The 24252-nt window shown below is 35.0% G+C and overlaps 1 protein-coding gene across 2 annotated transcripts in view; it reads right to left on the bottom strand.

The window, feature by feature from the left end:
- The window catches only part of Pi3K59F (phosphatidylinositol 3-kinase 59F), a 586771-nt gene that overhangs the window by 490830 nt on the left and 71689 nt on the right, over positions 1-24252 (bottom strand). For both annotated transcript variants that reach the window (XM_090405919.1, XM_090405920.1), the window contains exons 3-4: positions 22884-23027; positions 14738-14861 (exon numbers count right to left, since the gene is read on the bottom strand). In XM_090405919.1, coding sequence (XP_090262045.1) covers positions 14738-14861; positions 22884-23027 — 268 coding nt within the window. The remainder of the gene's footprint in view (positions 1-14737; positions 14862-22883; positions 23028-24252) is intronic.

The raw sequence follows: 24252 nt of genomic DNA, 5'->3' as shown, positions 1-24252 counted from the left end.
TTCATAATTAACATGATCTACCATATCATAAGCAGGACTTATTTAAATTTATTTTGTTAGTCTCTTGCTTATAAAATGTTATTCATGTAATTCCTTTTGAGTTTTGTTAGTTAATTTTATTTATATAATTTTAGGGTATATCATAGACATGAAAAGGTTCTGTATTAAAGTCAATTATTTTATTTGCTTTATTCCTTTAATAATAATATAAGAAACTGTGATGTATGTAATTTTAATATATCCAGAAGATCCCTTGTGATATCATTTGATTGGTTGTTGTGAGAAATCATGCAAATTTCTCCTACCTCGTGTTGGAACATGAACTACCATATACCAAGGGAAAAGCAAGTTCGATGTGAGCTAAACGGGTGAGAACCAGTTGCTGGCAGGAAAAAGGAACGAGTGGGCATGAAAACAAAAGTAAAGAAGAGAAAGGAGTGGGGGAGTATGGAGAACGATAGCTAAAGATTGAAGGGGGATTTTGACATGCCGAAAACGGAATAGAAAGGACCGGGCATCGCTTGGTATTTTAGCTTACCTTTTGGGGAGTCGGATTTCTACCAAAACTTCCTAATGGCTAGCAGTGGATAGGCGTCCTGCATAGGATAATTCGTATTATCCTATGCAGGACATAGGATAATACGAATAAGAAAAGGAAGAAATTGGTAGTTAATTTATACCAAGTGCAAAAAGGTTATATTCTCCCGAGTCTATAAATCAATCGCAGAAATAGAAGATCCTTTTAAGTTTGTGTTACTACAAAGTAAAAGTCAGCAAGGACTTTAAAGATGTTGTTCGATCTCCTTATGATGTGATGAAGCTATATCCTGGTAAGATTACCTTACTATACTTAGTGTGAAGTAACGAAAATTAATTCTGCCGAAAGTAATTTATTCCTAGTTGCTGTATTCAGCAAGTCAAGATTGAATGTGTGATGTGCTAAGACTTTTCCCTCTTCAAGTGACAAATGCTATATTATTGAATTAAGTGTACATTGACTGAATGAGAATATTGAGAAGCCTATTTGTTGTAATTTAGGAATCTCGAACTTACAAGAACTAATTTTGATTGACTGAGCTTAGAGAATTACAAATGAATGTCTGATGGTTCATAAGTTGTATTCTTTCCGAATATCTTGAACTGATTTGATATTTAAAATGTTTTCAGATGTAACCTTGGTCAGAGTGAAGTTGTGAAAGAAGTTCTTTGTGACAAGAAGAATAAGATCTGTTAATATAGTTTTTAATTATAAATTTTATGCTCAGCTGAGTATTATACTAGTATCTTAATGAGAGCTTTATATTCGTTTAATTGTAATGTCCCTGTTGGAATACTGTGTTATGATGTAATTTATGTGACACTGCATTAAATAATTTTATTTGAATTGACTCTTGTATTTGCCTGATTTTTTCATTGCACTGCTAGTTAAAATAATTCGAATCTCAGCAGAAACCCTATACAATAAAGAGAAACTCCGCCTAAATTCAGCTTCATAATAACCTAGTACAGTTGATGGTTGATTTATCAAAGTTGCTCATGCAATTCAGAACATGGAGTGTCGCAGTATAATATAAATTTCGTCATGTTCGGATGATATATCAGCCTTCAACTAATTAAATACTAACAAGAGAGAACTATAAGACGATAAAACTTGATTGAGCAGAAGCTACGATCCAACAGTATCCTGAAATTTAAAGTATCCTGACTTGATGCAATGAGTAAGACTAAGATCTTTTTAGATAATTTATCCTTGAGTAGTACCAGAACTTCATCTGTAGGAACATTTGTGAACAAGAAGACTATGTCAAAGCTAGCCATGATTTCATCTTCCTTGACAATAATATCTTTAATATATGACACAAAATCCGCAGAGTTATTAATAAAAGACAGTGACTTGCCAGAAAAACATTTGAAAGATTTTGCCAGATATCTGGAAAGGTTGTATGTTGGAGAGTCAATACCTTCAACGATAGGACGAAGTGGGGTATTTTCCTTGTGGATTTTGGGGACTCCATATAAACGTGGAATACGTGGATGGAGAGAACGAAGAGCAAGGCGAATGTTTCTAAAAAAAAAAAAAAAAGCTACTTCCTTTCTCCATTCCAAAGAAGCAAAACTACTCCGTATTGAATCCATTTTTATCATCAACAATGCAAAACCCCGTACAGACAACATCTCTTCATTGGAACGACAGGTTCTCAAGAGGTTACGAAATAACAAAAATATAATAATTCTTCCAGCAGATAAAGGCAACGCTACAGTTGTTCTTAATTTTAAAGATTATAAAAATAAGATGTTTGAATTGTTACAGAGTGAAACTTACTCAATCCTCGAGAGAGAGAGATCCCACTCGTGAACTCCAAAACCGGACCAACAACTTACTGAAAACTACCTCTGAACTGTCTAGAAACATTCGCCTTTCTCTTCGCTCTCTCCATCCACTTATTCCACGTTTATATAGAGTCCCCAAAATCTACAAGGAAACAGAAGAAAAAGATACCTTGATGTATTTAGTAATTATTTTGAAAAATTGCTAAATGAAACAAGCAGTGACAGCACAGTGATAAAAAAACACTCAGTAGCATGCAAGAATACACATTCATACTTGAAGTAGAAAAAGCCATCAAAGTAATGTGGAAAGGCAGCAGTTGTAGATGATATTCGACCAGAAATGCTCAAGTATGGTGGTATAAAAGTCTTACAGCGGCTGCACTGCATAGTTCAAAAGGCCTGGACAGAGGGACGAATTCCAGATTGGAGTAGAGCTCTCTCATTATCCATATACAAAAAAGAAAATAAAACTGAAAGTGAGAATTACAGAGGTATTTCCCTACTTAGTGTTTCTAGTAAGATTTATGCAAGTATACTCGAGAATGGTTGAGATGGATCGTGGAAGGGAAGCTTGGTGAAGAAAAAGCTGGATTCATGCCAAATAGAGGCTGTCAGGATCAGATTTTCACTTTATGACAAATAGTTGAGAAATCATAGGAATATAACAAAGATCTGTGTTTAAGTTTTTAGTCTGCGAAAGGCATTTGACAAGCTGCCATGAGGCAAGTGACTGTGACATTCCTTACTTTGGACAAACAGACAAGTCAATCAAGTTATGCATTGAGGAGCACAAGAGAGACATCGCTTACAAGAGAACACGCGCCAGTGCTTTATCTAGCCATGTTCTGTTTTCGCCCAATTCTAATGAAGAAAACCATAGCCATACAATCCTTTGGGATAACTAACAACATTTTCCATTGCCATGACGAATTGGAAAGGGAGATTATAGAATCTAAGGAAATCATCCTCAACCCTGTACATCTAAACAACAACCTAAGCTACAACTTTTCAGACTATCATTTTTCTGTGATCAAATACTGACGCTCATGAAATGCTATATGCATGCACATGTCTAACAATGTAGCGAACTAGGGAACAGCTCTGAATACGTTGACTTCAATGTTTTAACGTTGCCTATATACAAGTTGCAACTTTACCTATACAAGTTGCAACTTGTATAGGTAAAGTTGATAAGGCTCTGTATTACTAAAACCTTGGTATTTAGAGTCTAGCTACTCACTGAGGAAGACCTCAAAAAAGGTTGAAACCGGTCTGGGTAGTGACCCCACCCATAATGTATTGCAGTATATACATCTCTTAGTGAGATGTGCTTTACATTATGGAAAATACTAATAGTGATCAGAGCTTTAACCACCTTTACAATGAGTTGCCCTGGTGTTACACCACCTTTAGACTTGAACTACGTTCAGGCACAAACTTAACTGTTTGCTTACTTGGGATTAGGAGTAAAATAACCAAGTTTATAAATTACTTGGTAACCCTAATATACATTACCCAAGGTAAAAAAACTTATTTACACACACACACACACACACACACACACACACACACATGGCATCACTTCAGGATCAGAACCAGCTTCAGAATAACCCAGATAAATAAGATCCTCATTGTTTTCATCAGGAAACCAGAACAAACAGCAAAAGGTCAGCCAGTGGAACAACTTCAAACTCAATTTACAGGTATCACTTGGAGAAAATGCCTGAGTCAATAATAACAGTATCTATCTACTGCATTTCTATTCAGCATATCGACTGTTGAGACCAGATTTTTATTTTAATACATAATATAGAAACCATGCAATATTATAAGGATCTGCATTTAAGTTTTATGACTGTATGAAATACAAGTTACACAGAAGCTGTGTGGCTGGCATTTTTCGTACAGTCATAAGAGAAAATTAATACAAGATGTAGAAAAAAAAGGGGGAGACGGGAGGATCAAGTAAGCACTAATAAAGTATGGGCCTGATGCATAATTTTTTACTATTTGGTAATGAAATTTAGCACAATGAAAATCAATTCTAAAAATTAAACTTATGGAACAGCATAATTTGTATGTAAACATTTCATCAAACTCCTGATATATACAGGGTGTTCGGGATAAATTTGACATATTTATAATTAATTATATTTTTCCGTAAGTTACATGTATTAACACACACTTCTCTTCATTTAAAAGGTTGGACCCTTCTTCATTCATATACAAGATGTCAGAAAGGATGGATAGCTGGAACCCACCTGAATCATGGAAGAGAATAACTTGTATCATGATGATTCGTGCCGGCCATCAAAATAAGGATATTTCGACTGCTGCCCAATGCTCCCTGAATACAGTAAAAACAATCAGGCATGAACTAGAGACTTGCAATGGTGACTACGAGGATGTAGCAAGAAGAAAGATCCCTAGCAGACGATCTGATTGCGTTCGTACAGCAGAATTCCTCGCAAATCTGCAGGAACAGGTGTTGAAGATCCCTGGCATTGGAATTCGAGCTTTGTCACGTGAAATGAATGTTGCAGCCTCTACTATGAAGCTTGCACTCAATGAAGACCTCCGCTACTACTCATACAAGCGCCGCAAAGGTCAGCTGCTTACAGAAAAGGCCCGTGAAAAATGTTTGATAAACGCGAAGAAACTTCTAAGCAAAGTGAAACATCCTGCGGAACCACAAACAATCTGGTTCTTTTCCAATGAGAAAAACTTTTGCCAGGATCAAAAACACAACACGCAGAATAACAGATGGCTTGCATACAGTACAAAGGACATTCCTCGTGTAATGCAGACTAAATTTCCCCAAACTGTGATGGTTTTCGGATGTGTATCCTCTGAAGGCAATGTGATGCCTCCGCATTTTTTCCAAGAGGGCCTCAGGTTGACTTCAGATGGCTACGTGGAGTTGCTAAACACTGTAGTTAAGCCCTGGATAACAAGGATAGCCAATGGTAGGCCGTATGTATGGCAGCAGGATTCGGCCCCTTGCCACACCTCTGGGAAAAGTCAAAAATGGTTGTCTGAAAATTTCTACGACTTCACCAGTCCAAATGTTTGGCCTCCAAACTCCCCAGACCTTAACCCCATGGATTATTTTGTATGGGGCGCAGTTGAAAAAGACACCAATCGCACTTCCAGTAATACAAAAGCCCAGTTAATGGATAAAATTAAAACAGTTTTTGCGGCCCTTCCCAGGGAGACTGTAGCATCAGCTTGTTCGAGGTTCCGAAGCAGGATTGAAGCTGTGATCGATGCTAATGGTGGTTATTTTGAGTAAATCTTGTTGATAGTATTGTAATTAACTCTGCCTGTAATGTTTTTTTGTCAATTCATTAAATTTAATAGATACAAAGAAGATTTTCTTTTTCCTTACGAAACTGTCAAATTTATCCCGAACACCCTGTATATACCCACAAGAGGTGTAGAGGATAAAAAGATAACATGAAAAGTTTACATTATTAACTTCATATCACAAATTTTCCTCTAAATTAGTCATATCTGTCAGAATCCAGGTATATTGGATCTTATATATTTCAGTCTTCTATCATCATCATCAAATTCCTGACACGTACCCTCAATGGGTGTACAGGATATTATGATAGTACTACATGAAGAACTTACATCATTACTAACTTCCTATCAACAATCTTCCTCCACATCAATTGTTATCTGTCAAGACTCTACATTATCAGATCATATATTTGTCTTCTAAGGCACTTTTTACTGTATTAATCCACTTATATCTTGGTCTTCCCCTGAGTCATTTTTCTTGACAAACTGGCAGTGAACAATTGTTTTGCTAATCTTTCCTCTCCCATTCTGTTTAAGTGACCATACCAGTTGAGATTAGCTCTACTAATACATTCCTGGATGCTAACAATGTCAAGTTCTTTCCTAATATCCTCATTTTTAATATGATATTGCCACTAATGCCATCTGTTTGAGCCCGTATTCCTTCTCAGGACTCTCATATCTGTGGTTTCTAGTCTTTGGTCAAGTGTTTAATTTCTAACCCAGCTCTCAGATCCATAAATTCAAATTGGTTTGACACTGTCTTATATACAGCTAATTTAGTGTTTTGACTAATTTCTCTCTTATTCCATATAAATTTATTCTACCATACCAGCTTTGTGGATTCTGTTGTCTATTTCCATATTTAATTTACCGTAGTCACTAAAAATTGTGCCTAAGTAGCTGAAATGTTTTACTTGTTCTATAGGTTCTTCATTCATGATGCATTTGATATTTTCAATGTTTCTGCCTATTTTCATTGTCTTTGTCTTGTTACTGCTGATTTTCATACCCAATTTATTACAACAGTTATTCAATTTAGTCACGGAATCTAGCAGACTTGGAATGGATTTATTTAAAAGTATAATATCGTCATCTTCTGCTTCTTAAGCTTTCACGAACCCTTAAGGTTCTTAGATGTGGACTTCCCAACCGCAACCGTCTCAAGGATAAGGTGGTTGGCCTTATGCCTCTGGGTGTGTCCTATGTCTGTAGATGCATGTGTTCAAGGGGCCAGTTTTGGGGGACGAAAAACCTGAGTTTCCTGGTGAAAAAATTCCCTACCACTGCATGAGACCGGCTAACTCACCTTTAGTCGAAAGAGACCAGATAAAGGTTCCTAACATCACGGACAGGAATAGAACACGTCTTTCCAAAGAAGGGGCTCTGTCTATACCGACTGAGCTACAGAGGCTCAAATAACATCATTTGCATAAAGTAAAGAGCTGAGATTAACATCTGTAATATTGATATCAGGTTTAATACCTCTTTCCTTCAAAATGTGATCCATATACATAGTGAATAAAAGAGGGGATAATGCACATCCTTGTTTTACACCAGATTTAATGTCAAACCATGTTCCTGTAGTTCCTTCAATTCTAACTGCTGACTTGCCCCACTGACACCATATTATTGTAGTATTTTGAATACCTAGCTTCATGGCACCTTGTCAAATGCCCTTTGCAGACTACAAAACTTAAACACAGATCTTTGTTATATTCCCATGATTTCTCAACTATTTGTCATAAAGTGAAAATCTGATCCTGACAGCCTCTATTTGGCCTGAATCCAGCCTCTTTTCTTCACCAAGCTTCCCTTCCACAATCCATCTCAACCATTCTTGAGTATACTTGCATAAATCTTACAAGAAACAATAAGTAGGGAAATACCTCTGTAATTCTCACTTTCAGTTTTATTTTCTTTTTTGTATATGGATACTATGAGAGCTCTACTCCAATGTGAATTCGTCCTTCTGTCCAGGCCTTTTGAACTATGCAGTGCAGCCACTGTAAGATTTTTATACCACCATACTTGAGCATTTCTGGATGAATATCATCTACAACTGCTGCCTTTCCACATTATACACTTTTGATGGCTTTTTCTACTTCAAGTATGGATGTGTATTCTTGCTTGCTGCTGAGTGTTTTTTTTACTACTGTTGTCACTGCTTGTTTCATTTAGCAATTTTTCAAAATAATTACTAAATACATCAAAGATATCTTTTTTCTCCAGTTTTCATGTCACCTTTATCATCTCTAATTCCTTTTACAATACACTTTCCTCTATTTCTAAGCTTTTTCAACAGTCTCCAGAATATTTTGCCACTTTCCTGATATTTATTTTCTATGTTCTTGACAAAGCCTTTCCCATGACTTTTGTTTAGCTAGTTTTACACAGTGTTTAGCTTTCTTACATTTGTCTCTATATTCTCTAAGAGCACAAGCTCACTTATTTGCCAAGAACTTTTGATATGCTTTCTTCTTTTCCTTCACTGCCTCTTTAACTTCCTGTGTCCACCATGGAGTTCTGACTTTTCTATCTTTGCATACAACTATATCACATGCCTCTCTGGCTGAATCAATCAATGTTTTCTTCAAGGCTTACCAATGAATCTCCAAGAATTGGTTCCTATTATCAAACTCTTTAATTTTTCTTTGAATCATGTTTGTGTATTTTAGTTCACATTTGAGAGATGCTCAATTTTTATTTGCTTTAAAACTTTCTTGTATGTTCTTTTCAATATGAAATTCAATTTTATCCTGCTAAATACTAAATGGTGATCATTTCCAATTTCAAATCCTCCATACATACACTCTAGCATCCAGCACTAGTGATAAAACATCACTATCATCCATAACATATGCAACTTTTTTTTATTCCTTTTCTCCATGTGAATTAATGCACATTTTTATGTTGGAACATTGTATTAGTAATAACCGGTCCATTTTCTGAGCAGAAATCCAATAGGTATTTGCCATTAATATTAGCTTTGCTCTTTTCTCCAAATTTTCCCAAAATATTTCTGTATATCTGACAATTATTTCCTACTCTGCTATTTAAATCCCCAACAAGGACCAACTTTTCTTTTTTCATTGTGTCAGATGCTCTCTCTAAAGCCTCAAAAAATTCCTCTACTTCTACCTTACCAGAATCTTCTGTGCAACCATAGGCACAAATAAGTCTCATTGTCCAGTTCCCCATTCTGATATTTGCCCACATCACTCTACTTGACATTGCCTGCCATTCAAGAAGAGTAGCCTTGTATTTAGTGTTGAATACTATAGCCACTCCTTCTTTTCCCTATTTGTTATAACAATTTTTATTGATTGCTTAGAAAGATCTCACCAGCTTTTGTCTTTTTTGTTTCACTCACCCCTATTATGTCGATCTGGTACTTATCCAATTCCTCAGCCAGCTCCATTTCTTTGCCATTCAAGCTTCTTATACATGTTGATAGTACTGATCATGAATTCTGGTGATGCTGAGTTGGGATGTGTTTCAGGATTTGTTCAAGCAGCTGAATTATCACTGTTCGCTCTGGTTCCCTGGTGAAAACAATGGGGGGGGGGGATAACTGGGCAATGCCCCAGTCAGCATGAAATTCTATCATGTTGTACCATTATTTTATATTTTGGTTTAAGCCAATAAGAATACAATTTGGTTGGCTAAATCTCAAATTGCCAGCCCATCCTTGTTTGTTCAGTATCCAGAGAGATACCTTACAGGGTGCACCATGAGAAGGTGAGGATTGGACATTAGGAAAAGTATGGTAAGGAATTTTAAAGTTGTTTGCTTTCCTTCTTTCCAGAGTTCTGATGGAATTTGGTCGATGCCTGTGCTTTGTCAGAGATGGAGTTGCAATCCTAATAAAACAAAATCTTACTGCAAGTGTAACATTAAGATATTAAGCTTATCTCATCCAGAATAATAGGAATTAGACTAAAAGAGCCAAAGAAAAAGGACTACACATTAAGGTTATCCAGATTTACACACTGGATGCAAGTCACAATGAAGACATCGAACTATTCTACAATGATCATCAAAAAAGAAATGGATAATACAAACTCCAGGGACATCTTACTCATAATCGGATATTTCAATGCTAAGATCGGAACTTTTAGAGAAGAGCTAAAAGATGTAATGGGAGAATGAAAGGGGAGAAACTATGCCCAATTTCTGCAAAGAAAACAACCTTGTCATCTCAAACACAATGTTTTACCATAGACCTAGTTTTAAATACACCTTGACCTCACCAGATAGAGAAATATGAGATTGTATAGATTATATCCTAATTAGAAGTAAATGGAAAACCTCAATAAAAAAATGTAAGAATGCTGAAAAGCCTAGATCTGGATACAGACCATGAACTCCTCTCAGCAACAATGCAGATAAAATTCGAAGTCAACTATAAAAGAAATAGAATTGATAAACTCCACATGGAAAAGTTAAAAAATAACCAAATAAGATTAGATTACATTAGGAAAATTGAAGAAATAAATAGGACTCAAACAGATGAAACCGAAAAACTTTGGAAAACAGGAAAAGAAATATTAGCTCAGCAAAGGAAACTTTAGGAATTTATAAGAGACCCAGTAATAAATGGATAACATCTGAAATATCAGAAAAATATGAAGAAAAAAGAAAACTAAAAACAAAAATAAACAGATGTCTCAGAAGAAAACAAGAAGAAATACAAACAACTCAAAAATGAAACTGATAAACTCTGCAGACAGTCTAAAGAAAACTGGCTAAACAAAAAAAAGCAGAAAAATGCAATGAGGCATATAAACACCATAACTCAAAAACATTACATAACACTATTAAAGAAATTACAAAAAACTTTTCACCACTACCACTAACAATGATCAACCATCAGGGCGAAGAAACAGGAAATCAAATGCGATAAAAGCAATATGGATGGAACACTACCAAGAAACCTTTAAGAACGAAAGCAATAACTACCTAATAACAAAGCCCCACACTAACTCAAGACATGACACCTTAATGATCCTTCCATCAGAAGTGGAGAATGCTCTAAAGCAAATGAAATCTGATGAAGTACCAGGGATAGACCAAATTCCATCAGAACTCTGGAAAGAAGGAAAGCAAACAACTTTAAAATTCCTTACCACACTTTTCAACAAAATCATTAAATCAGGAGAAATACCAGAAGATTGGAGAACAGAAATTATCATACCAATTTACTAGAAATGTGATAAGAAAAAATTGTAAAAAGTACAGCCGAATCACATTACTCAGCCATGCTTACAAAATATATACAAGAGTCTTACAGAACAGAATAAAGAGCACATATGAGATCATTCTTAGTGAAGAACAGGCAGGCTTCAGAAAGAATCACTCCACATTGGATCAGATCTTCATAATACAAAGACTAGCAGAATTATACTGGGAACATAACAAAAATATCTATTACTGTTTTATAGATTTTAAACAGGCATTCGACTCAATAAACAGAGTAACCTCATTAAGAATATTAAAACAAACAAATCAATGAAGATACCCTAAACTTCTTAGAAAAATGTTATAGTCTCACAGAAGCAATAATTAAATTCAATAGTATAACAACAGATAAAATAAATGTCAGTAAAGGAGTAGCCCAAGGATGTCCCATCTCCCCCCCATACCTTTTTAACATCTACCTAGAGGATATGGTTAACCAAGCCTTGGATGGAGAAAAAGGGATCAACTTAAAATGGTTATAACCTTAATAACATAAAGTATGCAGATGACATTGTAATGATAGCAGACACAAAAGAAAAAAGTGAACCTAATAACTAAATTATACAATATGGCTAAAGAATACAGCATGACCATAAATACAGACAAAACAAAAATCTTGATAATTGGAAAAAATGAAGAAAAATTAAATTTCTCTTCAAATGGATCAACAATTGAGCAGGTAAAACAATTCAACTATTTAGGAACAGTAATAACAGAACACCTAGATACCATGACCGCTATTAAACATAGAATATCGAATGCATGGTCATCATTTAATAAGCTAGGTAAAATCTGGAAAAATAATAAAATCTCCAAACCTCTAAAAATAAAATTATATAATGCAATTATAATAACCACTGTGCTATATGTTTCAGAAACTTGGACACTCAAGAAGACAGAGATACGAAAACTGGAGGCTTTTGAGATGAAATGTCTCAGAAAAATAAATAAAACAAAATAGACAGAAAATAAAACAAATGAAACTGTAAGACAAGACCTAAAATATACAGACTCATTAATTGAAAAGATCAAAAGAAGACAACTTCAGTGGTATGGACATGTCGAGAGAATGCCACCAAAAAGACTAACCAACCTTGCTCCGTATGCAAGAATAAAGAAAAAAGGAAGACCAAGAATTAAATGGATAACAACAATAAAGATCAACTCTGGATTACAAACATATAGACAGCTCAACAGCCACGCAAGAAACCGAGACTCCTGGAGCTTGTTGCGGAAACATGGAAGACTCAACCTTTCCCCGACGAAAGAGGGCAGTAAGTTATCTAGTTATGACACACCCACAAAATGAAAAAGTAATGCTGAATCTATGTTGAACAAAAGCAAAACTTATACATCTAAAAATTTACAGATATGAATATGAAACTTCACATCACTAAACAAATTGAAAAAGGTGAAAGAAACTGTTTTGCATGCCACTATACCATTTTTTCATCTAAATTTGTTTGTTATAATTTCAAGTTTTTTAATTAAAATGTTACAATGGATTGTTCTTTTAGATTTTGAGCTAGGCCCATCCAAGGAAAACCGTTCTCATTTCAAATTTAGATGCTGACTAAAGGAGCTTTTTCTAGTCCTTTCTTCAACCAGTTCCCAAGTCAGTCAATCTCAGGCATGGGCAAGCAGCTTTTTTTCTCTTGGAAACTCAGGTTTCATCCCATAAAACTCAAGAAAATTGACCGTAGAACCACACTATTTCAGAAAATAATAAACTGCGCTAGAATTAGAGACCACAAGATGGCGACACTTGTCTGCCTCTCTGCCGAATGCCATTTATAATTAGTGATAGTCTTGGACCAGCTATTTCTCATTGGCTACCAGTGGAGAGTGAACTTCTCCATCATCCATCAGACTCCAAAAAGTTAGATAGGACTAAAACAGCCTTAACAGCTTGCTATAGGGAATAAAAGGCAAATTTTTAATCAATTGTTTTGTTTATTGAGTACATTTTCAAAAAATACATTTTGCAAAAATTTTTTATTGAAATGTAATTAAAAGTTGTTTATATTAACAAATATTTTCTTGGAAAAGGAAAGGTCATTAACATGACAGTATTAAAACACAATCCATATATATATGTAGAAAGTTTTTTACCTTGAGTATATCTATGTTAAAGATACCAAGCAATTTTATAAGCTAGGTTTTAATCCTTTTTCCCAAGTAAGCAAACAGACATGTAAGTCAAGTTTGTGCCTGCACATAGTGCAAGTCTGAGGCAACTCGTGGTAAAGATGGAGTAAGCGCCAATCACTTTTCTTAGTATTTTCCCCTAATGCAAAGCGCATCCAGTTGTGGAGATGTATGCTGCTATGCATTAAAGGCAAGGGCCACTACCCAGACCGGTTTCGACCTTTATTGAGGTCTCGTCAGTGGGAGCCAGACCTAAAAATGCCAAGGTTGAAGTAATGCAGAGCTTATAAATTTTACCTAAACAAGTTGCCACAAGGTACTTTTACCTTATTAAATAAAAATCTCAGGATGAGAGTAAGATGTAGAAAGTTTTTTACCTTGGGTATATCTATGTTAAAGATACCAAGCAATTTGATAAGCTGGGTTTTAATCCTTTTTCCCAAGTAAGCAAAGAGACATGTAAGTCAAGTTTTCACCTGCATGTAGTGCAAGTCTGAGGCAACTCAACCTTCATATTTTTAGGTCTGGCTCCCACTGACAAGACCTCAATAAAGGTTGAAACCAGTCTGCATAGTGGCCCTTGCCTTTAATGCATAGCATCATATCTCTACAATGGGATGTGCTTCGCATTAGGGAAAAATACAAAGAAATTGATTGGAGCTTACTCCACCTTTACCACGAGTTGCCTCAGACTTGCACTATGTGCAGGCACAAACTTGACTTACATGTCTGTTTGCTTACTTGGGAAAAAGGATTAAAACCTAGCTTATCAAATTGCTTGGTATCTTTAACATAGATATACCCAAGGTAAAAACTTTCTACATCTTACTCTCATCCTGAGATTTTTATATAATAAGGTCAAAGCACCTTGTGGCAACTTGTTTAGGTAAAATTAATAAGCTCTGCATTACTTCAACCTTAGCATTTTTAGGTCTGGCTCCCACTGACGAGACCTCAATAAAGGTCGAAACCAGTCTGGGTGGTGGCCCTTGCCTTTAATGCATAGTAGCATACATCTCCACAAGGGGGTGTGCTTTGCGTTAGGGGAAAATACTAAGGAAATTGATCGGAGCTTACTCCACCTTCACCACGAGTTGCCTTAGACTTGCACTACGTGCAGGCGCAAACTTGACTTACATGTCTGTTTGCTTACTTGGGAAAATGGATTAAAACTTAGCTTATAAAATTGCTTGGTATCTTTAACATATATATATATATATATATATATATATATATATATATATTATCATAACAACAACATAAAGCAACAATCTATATAATTTTGGTAAGAGGAAATAGTCCCCACTGTTCATTGATAATGAAATTCACTCCCATGACATTTTTTTCTTCTAGTTATAATTAATCGCAGTAAGAGATCATGCAGATATTACAGCTATCATGAAAATAGACTGGGCTATTAGCTGATTTCCCCCCCAAAAAAAAGTTTTAAAAAAATAATAATAATAATAATAATAATACTAAAGAATACTGCCTTCGAATTCAAAAAAAAAATTGAATTCAAGCTATGATGGTTTCTGTTTTAATAATATCAAGTAAACATTCATCTTCTGAATGCTTTGTTTGACATAATAAAAACAGATTCTATTTGCTATCCTAAAAGCATTTAGTTAATGTCAAGCATGAAGCCTTTGCTGTTTTTAAAATGAAGCCCTTCTGAAATACAACATAATATCTATTTATTAAAAATTACCTTTGCAAGTCGGCTCATTTGCTCCTTAGTTCCATCTGATTTACCTGGTGTTAAAGTAGATGAACGGCCATCTGCTTGCACCCTTGGCCATAGCTTCAGATCATGCATACCTTGTCTTACTGCCCTATAGTTATAAACATCACCTTTTTTTTTTACAAACATTGAAGATTTATATAGGAAATATAATATCTAGTGAAACAGTTATTTTCATGGACATTATACCACTACATTCCCAATATAAGATAAGAACCGAAATTTTCATGTGCAGTTTTTGCAGCCATTTCCATGTAAAACTATTTTCCCCATAATCTAATCAAAAGTATTATACAAAACTTTGTATTATGAGGTTAATGGTAATAAAAAAGAAAGAAATCATAAATTTTAAAAATGACTAATACCAGAATACCAGAAATACAGGGTGTCCACAAATGTTTACCCTGATTATAATATATTAAACTCTTCAGTGGATACTTGAAATGGAACACAAAGTTTGACTTCAATACATAACATATAGAAAAAAAAAGTCAATGAACACCTTCAACATATGCACAGCCGGTAACAAGTCTAGTGTAATGTCAGGTAACCTCGGGAGCCATGGGATTGGACCATCTCTGTCAATCCAGCCATTCGAGAATTCTCGATTAAGACTATTGCGAACATCATGAGACCAATGGGAGAGGGGGGCTCCGTCCTGTTGAAAGATAACATTTGGTTGCATCTCCTGTAGCTGGGGAATGGCATAATTATTGAGCATGTCTAAGTACACATTTCCATTAATTTCTTTTTCAAGAAAGAAGAAAGGGCCAATCACTCGATCATGCATTAGTCCACACCACACATTGGGTTTTGGACTAGCTCAAATGGCATATGGGTTTTCAGATCCCCAGATCCTTACATTGTGTCTGTTGACTACTCCACTCACATGAAATGTTGTCTCATCAGAGAAACAAACACGTTGCAAAAAATCATTATCTTTATCGATGCGGTTCAAAATGAGGTTAGAAAATTCTTCACGCCTTGGACAATCATCTGACTTTCCTGGACAATTTGGACTTTGTACGCAAACGTTCGCACTGTAACTGGAGATTTTGTTTCTGTTAGCCACAGAACACATTGGGCTTTTTCCTGTACTGAAGCCATTTTAAAAGAAAATCAGCAGCAGCAGCACTCCTGGTGGCAAAAGCAGTATACTGAAGATACCAGTATGGAAACATTTTGAGTGCCCAAGTTTACCTGCAACAAAATTTATTCAGTTAGTTTCATTGTTAAAATATTATAGCCAGTTGAAATCAGGGTAAACATTTGTGGACATCCTGTATAATAATCAACAATAAAAATTAAGTTTGTGAAACTGGTTTACTGTCATTAATATATAAATAAAACAGTATCAAGAAGTTTCACTATCTAAATATCTATCTGGTAACTTTATCGGGGTTGCAGAAAAACTGTACAAAAAATAAAGGATCCTACACAAAAATTTGCCACTGACACCCTGAAAGCTAGAACATTATGTATCTTGAGAGGGGGGGGAAGAAAAGTTAGATCTTAAAATATAATCAATTCATCCTTAATAACTATCCTAAGAAAAGATAAAGAACTTTAAAAAAAAATTAAGAACAGTCAATAAGGATGACTGTTCTTTCTTAGGATAGCCATTTATCCATCTACCATGCCTAAATGGAATTTCTACTCATATCATTTCTTTACTGAAACATTTAAATGTTACTGTTGTTTACAAGCCAGACCAAACACAAAACGTCTTTCTGATGTTATCTACAGACAGCTGCTTTCAGGAATACTTAGGTCTAGGAATACCTACAAAACCTACTGTTCCTATGGAAAGCCTCAGAACTGAGAAATTATGAAATTAGGGAGAGCCAATACAATAGCTATAATTCAAATAAAAGAAATCAAATTTAATCATGGGTCACATCTACAAACTATATGAAAAGGAACAGAGCTCTGCTATAATCAGAAAGCAAATTCTTAAAGCATTGTTTTAAGGATTCTGGTGAAGCTATTTGCTCATGTGGAACTCTTATAAAGAATCAAAGCTTCATTTTGCACAATGTATGGAAGTCACTTAGATGATGCAAAGACTAAATTTAGAAATTCTTAAAGCATGCATATCAGGCATATGAAAAATATCAATAATGGTTTAGGTCATTTCAACTTAAAACTTAAATTGAAAATAGTGAAAATTATCAAACAGAATGCCAATATTGAATTCCTTGACATTGACTACTATCTTCATAAAAGGGCACTGATTCTTGTGAATTTTAATGGGGAAAGCGCTGTGGTGCTTAATGATAGTTAATAGAATTGCTGCAGCAAGATAAGTTTTATTTTTATTTTTGGAATATTTTTGAAGAATTATATGCATTTCAAGATTATGTGTATTAATTATCGAGGTTGTTAGTAGGTTTTATAGTGAATTTTGTATATATTAAAGAAGGCAAAAACAGCAGTAAGAAGGCCACCCAGGCCAGCCGGCCTCGCTGGCTGGCTGAGTGGTTAGCTTATCCACTCTCCAACCAAAAGGCTGCAGGTTCGAATCCTGCCACGGGCATAGATGTTTGTGATTGTATGTGGAAAAACTAGTGGTGGTGGTCGGTGGTAGATGGCATTGATGGATTGAGTGCTGGAGACAGAGCTGTAGAGAAGATGCCCTCCCTCGATGAGTCCTTGGACTCCCTTGGAGGTGTCAAATAATAATAAGAACAACAACAAGAAGTGTGGCTCAAAAATCGCATGTGTTGTGTGGTTTGGATTTTGCTAAGATGGTTGTTGTGAGGACTGTAATATATGTGCATGGGCGAATGTAGCAGATGTATTTTGTTGAGATTTTAAACATGAGAAGTAAGAGAGTGAAGATCTGCAGGAAGTGTGATATATTAATAGACTGGTGATTTGAATGAAAGTTGTGAACAGAAAGAGAAGAATACCAGAAGAAATGTGAAATGCAGAGATGGATGTAAGACTAAGAATGATAGTTAGAAGAGTGAGAGTAAGAATATGAGTAAGGAAGAATGTGTTAGTGAATATAGAAATGATTGAAAAAGAAAAGCAAACATAAATGTGGAAGGAGAAGTAAACCAGACTGAAGGCACAAGAGCTGGTGTGACTGTGAGAACAGAAAAAAGCCTGACTATGGAGCAATAGTGGGAATGATTACTAGAATGAAAGTATCGAAGAATAAAATGAAAGGCCAAGAAATGAGATGAGGCATACACAAAATGAAATTTTGTATATGCATATGGTGGATAAAAACAGAAGAGTGTGAAAGAATGAAATGAACAAAGATAGTGGAGAAAAAGAAGTGAATACAAATGACTCAAGAGTGGCACTATACTGAGATTCCATTTTTAAAAAAAAGTGTGGATGGATGAGAGGATGCACAGGGTCTATTTTCCAGGAGAGAGGATGAATGAAGAGAGTGATTGGGGTACTGAATATGAGAAGTATGCATGCGAGGAAGTTAATGGTTGTGACTGGAATTAAACCTGAAATGTACAAGAAGAAGGCACTGCGGTGGCAACACAAGATAAATATTGGTAATAATCAGTTGCATGAAAAGTACATGAGCAGGCCTGGAAGGTGACTCGGCTGGCAAAGACAGTAAAAGTGTCAAGTGACAGTAAGGTACAGCAGTATGAGAAAAAATTAGCCAATCAACCTAAGAAAAATCCGAGTTCTTTCGATATGTGGCAAGTAGAAGAAAAAATTACTATGGGAGAATGATGCTAATTGATGACAATGGCAGATTGGTAATCAATGCAGAGGATATAGCTGATGTATTCGATGAGCAATTTTTTTTTCCTTTCTTTTAAGGTTACCCGGTGACCAGTACTCATATTTGTAAATTTAGGGACACAAAAACACACGTGTTGAACAGATTATTTTATTAATTACTAATAAAATAAAACTTGACGTTTTGACCCCTATATCGAGGTCATCATCGGAAGAATACAAGTGTATAAGGAACCAAGCTACATGCTCATGCCCTGTATACCGGTAAACTAAATCAATTAATTAATCCTTTTCCCTAGCCTGACCTCTAGTGATAATAAATAATAAATAAAATAAAATAAAATAAAAAATAAAATAAAATAAAATAAATAAATAAAAATAATTAAAAATAAATAAATAAATACAACTACAATAAACTGCTAAAGTCTTCATGTATTAATATTCTTCTGGATAGTTCTGATTATAATATGATTTCTTTCAGTTGCTGTTGAATGTTACAAACACTTCACCAGGTTGCCTTCTTATAGTGGGATTTTTTTTTTTTTTCCCTATGGCTAGTTTAGGTTGTTATACAGGTTGTAGATGGGTCCTCCACATTCTTGAAATGGTTATGCCATCATTTTTGTTGAGATTTTGGTTGTGTTTGAGCATTTCACAATTCTTTAAATTTTCTCTCAAACCAGGTTTTGGTGAGATGTAGGGACTTGGTATTTTTCCAATCAATTCTGTGGTATGTTTGGAGTACGTGGTCAAAAAGGCCGGTTTTTCCAAAATGGAGATATTTAATGTGTTGTTTGTGTTCGGCTTGTCTGATTGGGATAGTTCGCCCTGTTTCCCCTATGTATGGTATGTTACATGTGCATTGTATTTTGTATACCCCTGGGTGGGCTACGTGTGGAAGAGGATCTTTAGAAGAACTGAGTAGGTGTCTTAACTTATATGGGGGTTTAAAGGTGGTTTTAATGTTGCATTTGCATAGTGTTCTGTCTATTTTTTCAGAAATGCCTCTAACATAAGGAATGGCAATAGCATTCCTGAAATCTTTTTTGTTCTTACTGGTATCTTTATGAGCAATTTGTCAGTGTATTTCACCCTCATGAAAGTTGGAGTGTAGAGGGTATGTGGCGGAGGGACTGATGGTGAATGAGCAGGAGGTATATGAGGAATTAAGTAAACCTTAATGTTAACAAGGCAGTAGCATTTGACAATATATCACCACCTGTCTTTAAGGAATGCTCTAGGGCAGTGGTGGCAACCTTTCTGTGCAAGTACCAAAAATTTACAAATCAAGTTGCTTACGTGCCAGGCAGTCTTTAATAGGGGAAAAATTTAATAGCAAAATTAATCTAACTTAATTAATTTATTTATTTATAATATATTTCTTTATAATATTTTATAATATAAAAATTATTTATAATATTTACTTACATATAAATTTATAATATTAAGTGTAAAATTGATTATTAAATTATTAAATTGATTTTAATGATATTGGTTTGGGAAAAAAAAAACGGTAGCGAGAAAAATATTTATGCATTGTAACTCACCATCAAAGTTAGCCGAGCAGGGGAGCCAGCAGAAGGATATCAACTTATTGGCGAAAAGCTTACCATATTTATTCAGAAATAACTCAAAAATAACTCGCCTAAAACTTGCACCCCTGATTTTACTTTATGAAAAAAGACATTAAAAAGTTTTGCATATACCTCGCACACGAAAAATGTTTAAACATGTTCACGTCGAGGCGATAATAATTCACTCCCCATGGTAACAACACACCTCCCCAAAAGCCATTATACTGCAGATGCAAGAAAAATAAGTAGTTTTATTATATCCCTGAATAAGGTACAGAATTTTTTTTGGAGTCTGTGTAATATATTTCTTAACAAACAGTGCAATTACAGACAGCTGGAATAAAAACGGCACTAACTAATGAATTACATGTCCCCTCTCACATGAAAAACAGAAACTATGCTGTACAGACACAAGTAAAACCATATATTGCACCGGAAACACAGTATCTAACTAAAAACTATTCTCGATGTCATTATGACAGATCACAAAGGCTAACTTCAAATAAAATTCTACCATAAATTGAAATATAAAATTCTACCATGAATTGAAATATGTCATATAATGCATGAGTGAGTTCCCCTGCCAGCTCAAACACAAACAAGCAGCAATAAAATTCAACCGAGGGTAGAAACTTTGTGAGAGTTGAGCCCGCCGGTAATGAGAAGTTCCATCAGAACGATAAATGACACCCTTGTGAATGTGTTAAAACTAAGAAGTATATAGTGAATGTTGTTATGATAGTTTCAGATGTTATGGAATGTGGTTGAAGAGAATTAGCATTTCAACTTAACAAGTGTCGATTGCCTTTGTCTTTGGCTCGTATGATCTTTTGTTAATACCACACCAATCATATGCATGTCTGCTCTCTAGTATAAAACAAAATTTAACTTGTACATATTGTAACAATAAAAAAAAAAAGGTTGAATAATCTATAAGCGTATAAAAGAATATCACCTGTAAATCGTTGACATGACAGCAAAATTCTTGGTAATGTCATCTCTGGCACGCGTGCCGTAGGTTCGCAATCTATGCTCTAGGGTGGTAAGCGTACCCCAGGGGTATGTGCTGGGCCGTTCAGGGGTACACGAAAAATAATCAGTAATAGCGGAAAAACAAGTAAAGTAAATAATTTTACATTAAGATAGGCACTGAACAAAAGTGTCAGTATTTAAAAACAGCTATTTTAAAAACAAGGGGTACAATTTATAGAAATGGGTTTAAAAGGGGTACACAAGTGGAAAAAGGTTGGGAACAACTGTTCTAGGGTATGGGTTCTCAACGTGGTGTACGCGTAAAATTTTTGGGGTACCTGGGTTTCTTAGTCACTTGCCTTTGGATCCTCTCCACCAATTCCTCGTCCCCAAGAAACCCAAATAAGTGGTTTGTGGAATGCTTCCTAAGAGGATAGATTGAGGGCTTGTGGATTGTAAAAGTTGATTGATAGAAAAGGAGCAACATGATAGAAACATTTAAGTTACTTAAAGGATTTTATAGGATTGATGTAGGGGAAATATTTCAGCACTTGCCTAGAGGAGGCAGAATAAGAGCTCATCCCTGGAAGTTTGGTAAGAGTGTAGTTAGCAAGGATGTGAGGACTAGATTTTTCGCTTGGAGAGTGGTGAATGAATGGAGTGGGTTGTCTGAGCCAATTGTGAATGTGCTCTGTCTGTTAATGGTTTCAAGGAGAGCTACAATAAATATTGTGTTGATAGTTTGCCTCTCCCACAATGAGGCTTAGGACTCCATGGAGGTACCCATGCAATAATAATAATAATATTGTAAACAGTTCTGTACTTTGCATTTTTAACTACTTTACCATTATAATCATGTTTTTTTTTTAATCTTCTGCTGAGTTAATATTTTATAGCCTTCAACTTTTGTTTTCTTCACTTCTATTATTCTAATGTCATGTTCCGTTAAACTAATCTTTAAAATGAATGAATATCACTATTACACTGAATACGTGAAACCTCAAAAGTCTGGTCTGGTCTGGCACAGCATAGTATTGACACTAAATGCAGTATCTGGTGGAATGAAGCTTGTCTTCTCCATAGACGCTGTTTTAAATATGAATGCCTATCCAAGAAAGTTGCAAAGCCATTTTACATTGGCTAAACCTGAATCAGAGCAACTGTCCCCCCATCCCCCTCCCCTCCCCCAAAAAAAAGTTTGGGAGATTCTCATTTTATGTAAACATCAAAAATAGTTTTAATATTATTTATTAATAAATTAATTTCTAGCTCACAGCAACCATTTTTAATTGGTACGCTGATTGTTGAATGTACCTTGTATTCCTGTTCTTTGATTTGCTTGTTCCCACACTGATGATGTACTGTTATCTTTTCAACTTTCAACACTAAGTTCTCATTGCTCAAGAAATGGCTTACATTACCAAAATAGTCTATGGAGAGTAAAAGATGATTTATGGTCAGGAATAAGTTCCTCACCATGCCAAATAAAGAGAATATGAACTTTTAGAGAAGCCATCCCCGCAAGTAGAAAAAAGGAAAGAGAACAAAGAACAAAGTTTTTTTTTTTTAATATTATGATTAAATTGTAGATGAATAGAAAATACACTGATAAAGCCTCAAGGCACTTCTATTAAATTTAAGACATGCTAACAGGCTAGGTAATAGTAAGCGAATCCACAGAAACTAATTATTTTCAACATCAAAGGATGATTAAAATAATACTGCTTCACAATACCTTAAAAATATATATATAAAATTTTTGCAAGTTTACAAGTGTTTCATTTTACTCCCTTCCTGATAACAATGATATCCTATACATTATATACAAAAATACAACTTGCTTATCTTACCCATGCTTCCCAAATATTGAAACAGTAGTTCCTCCAACTGGAATTGCTTTATGTGGACTGTACACATCCCATACAGTCAGAGCAAGTACTGCATTTCGTGGAATATCACTAAATTTTAATGGCAAGTTCAACCATTCATTCCAGCTATCAATAAAATAAATGAAAAGAATTATTTGTCAGTATAAAATAATACAACACAGAGACAAGAAAATAATAAACTCTAACTGTACTCATCCTTTTAAATGCCATAATCATAGATATATTTTGACTATAGTGTTGACCACTTTTCATGCAAATCCCTCTCATGAAAAGATATGAATCAATATTAATGTGTGTGGGGGCTAAGGGTAAAATAATTTGGAAATCTTGCTCTGGAAACAAAGCACAGAACTTTTTTGCACCACTTCAGACACAACCACATTCACATCAGGCAATGAAATTTATGTCAAAAGATATCTCCGAAATAATCCTCAAGAATCTTTGTAAAGTCAATTTGTATACTATCCTTTCATCCTGTGCAAAGAAAAAAAAATTGTTTTACTAGAAGCAATTATTTTTATTTTATTACTATTGAGATGCAAATTAGTAAATATTAAACAATGTGTTGTTGATTAATTTTTGTGAAAAGAGTTAAAATACAGCACTGAAACTGCTTATTTAAGTACGTCATAGATAAAACTTGAACAACCATATAATCTTAGCTGAATACAACAAGGTGATAAAATGTATAAAACTTGTAGATGAATTTATGTTCATTATTATTATTATTATTATTATCACATAACACCTCCAGGGAGTTTAAGAACTCATCATGGGAGGGCACACTACTCTGCTTCGCTAAATACATCTCATCCTCTCCTCTACTACTTAATTCTCCAACAATGACGCCATCTATTGCCCATAATTACCAACAATATTTTTTCTATAAACTGCATGTGTTCTGAAGGCCAATTTGTCTTCATGGGATGAAAAACCCCAAGTTTCCAGGAGAAAAAAATCTGCTACCACCATATGAGATCGGCTAAACTCACCTTCAACTGAAAAAAGCCCATGTAAGGATTCCCCTCATCACGACGAGGGAAATCCTCACATGGACTTATTCAGTTATTAGCACCTTTGTGCAATTGAAAGAATAGCAGAACATTGCACCCTTTGATTGGAAAAGATCTGGTTCGATTCTCATCATGACGAGGGGAATCATCATGGGCTTTTTCAGTTGAAGGTAAGTTAGCTGATCTCATAAGGTGGTAGCAGGATTTTTTCTCCCGGAAACTCGGGTTTTTCATCCCGCGTACAGACAAATCGGCCTTCAGAACACACACAATTTACAGACAAAAAAATACTGTTGTTGGTAATGATGGGCAAGATG

Source organism: Typopeltis vanoorti, chromosome 16 (genome assembly GCF_054136105.1).
Source record: "Typopeltis vanoorti isolate ZY-2024b chromosome 16, IOZ_Tvanoo_1.0, whole genome shotgun sequence".
Classification (NCBI taxonomy): Eukaryota; Metazoa; Arthropoda; class Arachnida; order Uropygi; family Thelyphonidae; genus Typopeltis; species Typopeltis vanoorti.
This window is presented reverse-complemented; position numbering and strand designations above follow the sequence as displayed.